This window comes from Hydra vulgaris, chromosome 04 (assembly GCF_038396675.1).
Source record: "Hydra vulgaris chromosome 04, alternate assembly HydraT2T_AEP".
In the NCBI taxonomy this organism is placed as follows: Eukaryota; Metazoa; Cnidaria; class Hydrozoa; order Anthoathecata; family Hydridae; genus Hydra; species Hydra vulgaris.
In genome coordinates, this window is record NC_088923.1 from 21,046,441 (window position 1) to 21,054,205 (window position 7,765).

At 31.7% G+C, this 7,765-nt stretch overlaps 1 protein-coding gene across 2 annotated transcripts in view; it reads right to left on the bottom strand.

The window, feature by feature from the left end:
* Positions 1-7,466, bottom strand: part of LOC101236065 (AP-5 complex subunit sigma-1) — a 29,295-nt gene extending 21,829 nt beyond the window's left edge. Inside the window, exon 1 of one of the 2 annotated variants that reach the window (XM_065794785.1) lies at positions 7,255-7,466. In XM_065794785.1, coding sequence (XP_065650857.1) covers positions 7,255-7,356 — 102 coding nt within the window. In that variant the 5' untranslated portion in view covers positions 7,357-7,466. The remainder of the gene's footprint in view (positions 1-7,254) is intronic. The other variant, XM_065794784.1, reaches the window with a different exon arrangement.
* Between the last annotated feature and the right edge of the window lie 299 nt (positions 7,467-7,765).

A 7,765-nucleotide genomic window follows, 5' to 3' on the forward strand; every position in this document is an offset into this window, starting at 1 on the left:
GACGATCTTACTACAAAAATATCTTGGCAAAAAGTTGTTGATTTCGGGTGTCCTGACTTTGTTGAAACTTGGAAGTGACACCATTGTTAAAAAACTTTTAATGCACAACCAACTGTTGATTGCGGAATGTTTGTATCTATTGAAATTTGTTGCAGTCTTACCGTTATTAGGTGCTTGTACAATCAACTTTTTCAATGCCTTGCTTAAATACTTATTATGTCCCATTGCAAATTATTGGTCATCGAATGTTTTTAAAAAAATCTGCCTTCAGAAAAAGAAGTTAAAATAGTCAAAGTTATATCAACGTTGTTAGAATTTAGTTTGTCCAATTACTTTTGAGCCAATCATTTCCATTCTTTTAGAAAAATTTTGAGTAATTACTCCCAAAAGAGAATTTTTGTTTTGTTTTTTATAATTGTAGTATAATTTGACACGCTTACGTGAAATTTCATTTAAAAGTGTTAACTTAATGAGAAAATAAAACAAAAAAGGTGTTCGTATAATTACTTTTGGACGCTATATATATATATATATATATATATATATATATATATATATATATATATATATATATATATATATATATATATATATATATATATATATATATACATCAAGTCTTGTTAAAGAGCGTTACACAGCTCATATTTCCCATATGCAATGACGATTTGCATACACATTCAGGAGTTTTAGGTTCAGCAAAAAATTTTATACTGTGTAATATTTAAATAATCTTTTAATATCGTTTATGTGACGTTTGTTCAGAAAATATTAAATCATAAAAAAGAGTATTTAACCATAACTGTGAATATATTTGTTAAAGAAACTTAACATTTTATATAAACTTTTTTTTAATTAAAAGATAGTGAATCAAATATGATTTTAAAAATTTTAATTTAGTTTCAAAGGAATGTTAAATAGTTAATAAAAAGTAGAATGTAAAATTTAGTTTCAAAAGAATACAAAATAATTTTGCAATACTTACTAAAGAAATTTTTTTATTATCATCTGCAGATTAATTCATTACATCTCTTCATCGTAGATTAATATATGTGAAAGCAAATATAAAACCTTTTTTTTCCTTATTAAAAAGGGAGAAGTGTTTTTGTATTGGAGAACTTTTCACAAATGTATTTAAAACATTTTATTTCTTATTAATTCAATATCATATAAAGTTCTTTTGACATTACTTATTTATAAACATAAATTATCTTTACGAATATCTTATTAGCAACAAAAATCTATCTGTAAATTGTTTATAATCTTTATTAATAATATTATATTAAATATTACATTATAAGCTTTATTAAAATTATTATATTTAGTTAGATCAGGTTATTCTGTTTGTCAGGCTATCCTGATTTTTCAGGTCAGGTTATCCTGCAACTGGTAACATGTAACCCAGTACAATCTGCTTCATGTCCTGCTGCCTTGTAGGATACGCCTTTTTAGGCAAAGGCTAGAATATGCCAACTCCGACTTAACACCACCTGCCTTGGAGCTCTTGGTTGAGTAAAGGCTAGAGATAGTGTCTCGATAAAAATACTCATCAAATGTTAAATGCATCCGGCTACTGTCTTGTAGAAGGCCTCCTAGGCAAAGACTTAAGGGGTAAACAGATTCTATTTGTTGACCAGCCTCGCACCCCTTCTTCATCTATTAGGCTGGCGCAGATGTATTTTTAATACATTGTTTCCAGTTTAGGATGTTGAATGCTGGATCTTCTTGACTCAATGCATGGGTTTTGCTTGTGTCTCTGTTTTTATGACTAGGCAACTCATTCTATTATCTCCTAATGAGGGTACAGCTCTATAATTCAGTTTTATACTTCTGAGACCGGCTGGTAGTCAAGTTTCCCAAACTCTGTGGTAGCACTCAGATAGGCTGATTCCATCAACAGAAGAAAAATATCAAAGTATTAACAGTGCCATATTGCGCATGGATGGGGTCTTTGTACTTTTGGTGTGCATTGCGGAGACCACATTTGGAGCCTTTTGTTACGGCTTAGAGTTTATTAATAGTAATGAGGCAATTGCTTGGGGTATTAAACAGTGTTCTGAGTACTATCTATGCTTTGAGTCAAGTTCTTCAACAAATTTAAAAATGAATAAAGTCCCAAAACCTATAAAACACAAAAAACCATCATCACCACCAAGTTCTCTTACCTATCATTCATTAATAATCCTGGTCTTCGAAGTAACTTTTCTTCTGTTGAGTCTTATCTCTTGCAAAGTTCACCAGACCTACTTGCTCTTTGTGAGACTAATTTGAGTTCAGCTGTCTCATTTTGCGATCTTAGTGTTGATGGTTATCTTCCTTTAATTCGTAAAGACTCCAATAGTCACATGCTTGGTCTGGGCACTTATATTCGAAAGAATTCACTCATTTGTCATGAAACTAGATTTGAATCAAAAGAATATTCTTTCATGTGCTTTCGTTAAGCACTCTATCACCTTTCTTATTGTTGAATATTGCTCTCCATCATCTCAAGACTGCACTCTTTTTAATGTTATTTCTGATCATATTGACCAAGCCCTCTCTCTTTATCTATCAGCTAATATAGTTGTTGTTGGTGACTTTAATGCTCACCACTCTTAATGGCTTGGCTCTAGTGTCAGTGATTCTGCAGGCATTAATGCCCACAACTTTTGCCTTTCTCAATCCTGAACTTAAATAGTCAACTTTCCAACTTACTTTCCAGACAACCCGAATCATTTACCTTATCTACTCGACTTATGTCTTGTTTCTGATCCTAGTCAGTGTCTAATTTCTCCACATTTATCCATAGGTGCTTCTGATCACAGTTTAATCTCTCTAAAACTAATAACTCATTATTCTTCATCACCTGAATTCCCCTATTATAGTACCTCTAACAACTACCTAACAGCTGACTGGGATTCTTTCCGTGATTTTCTTTGCAAAGAAAATCACGGAAAGAATCCCCTTGGTTAGAAATCTTTCGTCTTGGCCCTTGGTTAGAAATCTTTCGTCTTCTGGTCAACAATTGTGCTTCTTACATAACTTCATGGATTCAGGTTAGCATGGAATCTATTGTTCCCTCTCAACAATTACAGGTCAAGCCTCACTCTCCTTCATGGTTTTCCTCACACTGTGCTGCTGCAATTGCCAATTGAAACCGTTACTTCCATATCTATCAGCAAAACAATTCTCCAGAAAACAAACGTCTGTTTATTACTGCTAGAAACTATTGTAAATAGGTTTTGTCTAACGCCAAAACCCGCTATTCTCAAGTCATGAAATCTCGTATCTCATATAAAAAATTAGGCTCTCATGACTCCTGGAATATCTTTAATGGTATTAATAAAAAGGCAAATCTTTAATTCTACCTCTCTTGTATGGTTCAGACTTTGTCACCTCACTTAAGACAAAGCTGAATTGTTTGCTAAAAACTTTTTATCAATATCATCTCTTGATTCCACTAGTTGCGTTCTACCTGATACAGCCATCAAACAGGTTGATCCATTGCCTGACATTTGTATCACTCCAGCTTCTGTATCTAAAGTGATTTCCTGCCTAGACTCTTCTGCAGCTTGTAGCCTGGACAACATACCTGTTATTGTCTTGCAGAAGTGTTCTCCGGAGCTGTCGTCTATACTCTCAAAACTATTCAACAAGTGCTTATCAGAGTCTTGCTTTCCAGCCTGCTGGAAAGCGTCATCTGTTATTCCTATCTTCAAAAATTCTGGAGAGCGATCTGATTCGTCTAACTACCGTCCCATTAGTCTTCTTCCTATCATAAGCAAGGTTTTTGAATCTTTAATTAACAAACACTTAATTTCTCATCTTGAATCTAATAAGTTACTTTCTGACCATTAATATGGATTTCGATCTTCTTGTTCTACAGCTGATTTGCTAACAATAATAACCGATAGGTTTTATCATGCATTAGATAAAGGTGGAGAGGTTAAAGCCATCGCTCTTAGCATTTCTAAAGCTTTTGATAAAGTTTGACATGCTGGTCTTCTCCATAAGCTTTCTTCTTATGGTGTATCTGCCAACATCTTTAAGATTATTGAATCCTTCCTTTCCAATCGTAGTATAAAAGTTGTCCTCCATGGACAGCACTCTTCTTCTTATTCTTTAACTTTAGGGGTTCTTCAAGGTTCTATCCTTGGCCCTATACTCTTTTTAGTTTACATTAACGATCTTCCAGATATTCTCACATCTAAGGTGGCATTGTTTGCTGACGATACTACCGTTTATTCTTGTTGTGATAAGAAACCAACACTCTCTGATTGCTTGGAGGGGGCATTTGAGATTAAAAAGGATCTCACTTCTGCTACAGCATGGGGCTTGCAGTGGCTGGTGAACTTCAATACAGATAAAACTCATTTTTTTTTCAGCCAATTGTTATTGCAATAAGTTAGATCTTCCTATATTTATGAACGTGATATACTCGATTAGTCATCTACTCTTCATCTTCTAGGATTAACTCTTACTTACAATCTCTCTTGGAAACCATATATCAAATCAGTTGCAAAATTAGCATTTGCTAAGGTTGTATCTCTTTATCGAGCTCGTCACTTTCGTCGGATTCTATTCTTTATCTCTATAAATTTCAAATCCGGCCTTGTATGGATTACTGTTGCCATATCTGGGGCGGATTTTCTAATTATGCTCTTTCTCTTTTAGACAAGGTGCCAAAACACATTGAAAACATAGTTGGACCTGCTCTTGCAGCCAACCTCCAACCATTATCACATTGTCGTAATAATGCTTCTTTTTCTCTTTTCTACAAATACTATAATGGGCACTGCTCTAAAGAGCTAGTGTCTTCTGTGCCATCTACTAAAATTTATTCTCGTGTTACTCGTCATTCAACTAAGTTTCATCCTTTTTCTGTGACTGTTCCTAAGTGCTCCTAAAACGCTTATTCATCTAGTTTTTTTCCTGGAACATTAGTTCTATGGAATTCGCTTTCTTCATCTTGCCTTCCTGATTCATATAATTTGCAATTCTTCAAGTCGTCTGTCAATCTTTATCTTGCTCTATAAACTTTATCTTTTCTCTTCCAGTAACTTCCAACTGTAATTTTTTTTTTTTTTTTTTTTTTTTTTAGATTATTCACCTCCCCAAGGCCCGAGGGGCCACTACAGTCGAGGAGGCTACTAATTTTTTTTTTTTTTTTTTTTTTTTTTTTTTTTAAAGTTGTTATTCGTGGTGCAACCCTATCTCAACTCTTAAACTCCGAAACACGAACCTTGCCGAGCAAGGCCGCTGCGCGGAGAAACTAAGTTGAGCGCGGTACTTCGAGGGACGTGGTGGGAGTCGAACTCCGAACCTCTCGCTTACAAAGCAAGCGCTCTTACCACTACACCACTACCGCATATAATTAGTGGTTGCTTGCAGCCTTGTTAGAAGCGAAGATGTTTAAAAAAAAAAAAACTATTACATTAAAAAAATATATACAAATAATTAAGTTGTAATAGAAAAACAAAAGATTATGTTAAGAATAAAATTGTTTTAAGAAATAACTTATAAGGAACAATAATCTTTTTAAAATACGGAATTTAGATTCCATCAGTAATTTTTGTTATATGAGTTTAAATGATTTTTAACGCAGTTTTAATGAATTTTACTTCAGGCAACAGGTAGTGCTTCATTGGTAGAAGTATATCGAATACAAAAGACTTATCAGAGGTATAGACGATAGGTGCGTAGACGAGTTATATAAAAAATATATATTTAACTCGTTTTGCAGTAAATAATATTATTGCAGGAATTTAAAAAAGTTTGTCTTTAAAAAATAATAAAATAGAGAAAATTATGACATCAAATTCAAATTAGGCTAATGCGTTAAGCATTTTTTATTTAAAACAAGGCCTGCATATACATATTCAAATGTCATTGACAAAAACCTTGGCTTTCTACTTCATATGAAAAGTTTTGCATACTTCTGTTAATTTTTTTTAAACGACTTATTTTTATATAACCTCAAAGTGCCTTTTCACCTTAGGAACTTTACACAATAAGTGATTTTGCACAACACAAGGTTGATGCAATAATACAAGCTGATGGCTTTCAAAATTATAGTTTTTTTAGACTTTAATTTTATGTATGGGTAATGACTGAAAAAGTTAAAAAAACAAATATACAGCAAAAAATATATTTTGTCAACAAATTCCCATAATGCCATTGTTATATTTAAGCATAACATATTAGAACAATTGAAGTAATTTTTTACAATTAGGTCTTCTTTCTTTTTGGAGATCAAGACTAAATACTTTATTTTGATACTACCACAAGGAACAGACACAATTAGGGTTTTTATATTAGTTTTTCTTCCCCTGAATAAGTTGTCTTTATCATGGGCAAGGACCTTTACTTGCCGTTTAAGTAAAAAACAATTTTAAAATCCTTTTAAAATATTAAGAAAAACTTTTCCATCAAAATTCAGTTAAGATAAAAATAGAGGTTCTAGTGAAAATAGAAAACTCATATTGCTATTTAAGAGAGACAAAATACTGTGAGCGATTACTGGTCTAACACAACTATATTTCCATATAGCACAAACTTAACAGATCTGGTAGATGGCAACCTTTTTATGCATTGCCTTATGTAAAGGGTATGATATTTTTTCTGTCTTTTTGCCACAAACAATATGCACCTTAGATTAGAAAAATTTTAATGCACTCTGGTTTTTCACACAAAGACACTAAGTTCCAGCAACTGGTTATGATTACCATCACGTAGTTGTTTAATATAAATCTGAACTTTGCAAAATGAATGGATTATATGCAAATATTACAGGGTTCCTTGAGTAAAAACTGTCTGAGCACTTAGAATTACATGTTCTTCTTTTATAGTAATTAATTCCACAGTATTGAGCAATATTAAAAAAGAAAACCATTTTTGAAGAGGCCACTTTTATTTTTATACTTTATACACTTTCAGAATTACGCTGTATTAAACAATAGTCACCTTAAGAAAAACTCATTTTATAAATGAGGTTTTTATAAGTGCCTAAAATAGCTACTTATAAACTATCTAAGTTAAACTCGGACAACATATGATATACATTATATTGAATAAAATTAACTACTAATTTAATTAAAGACAAAATTTTAACAAAGGGATTATAAATTTTGGTAGAAATTTTTTTTTTTTTTTTTTGTAATTCATGATTATGAGAATTATGAAAAATGATTTCACTTTAATAACTTTAAAACCAAAATAAAAATATACAAATTCATTAACAGTAATTAATTATTTAAAAAACTATAAAATTCATACATTTTTTGTCAAAGGTGCATATGCTTCCCAGTATTTCAGTGTTGATCCTATGTTTGAAGCTTCATTACAAAACAGAGCGTGCACTATGAACACCAAAACCATATCAAATAATTATGCATTACTAAATATATTTTCTTTTTTTTTTACAGTCCAATATATTATTAAGTTATAATTACTTCATTTCAGTTATAAAACAACTTAAATTAACTTAGAATTAATAGATTTTACTTTTTATATATATATATTTTATGATATAGATAGGGGAGAGAGGGGAGCACTTTTTCACATAAATGCTAACAAAACAGTTATTTTTTATTATAATCAAAATTTTATTTCAAATATATCTAGCACACATATTTGGCAGTAACTATTACTAAGAAGGGTTTTAGTATTATAATTATCCGCAAAGTTACAAAAGATTTTCTAACACATGTCTAAAGTGCCCAAACCTATCTGTGGTTGGGAGGTTTGGGCACCCCTGTGGGGAGGTTTGGGCACTGTATTTAATATA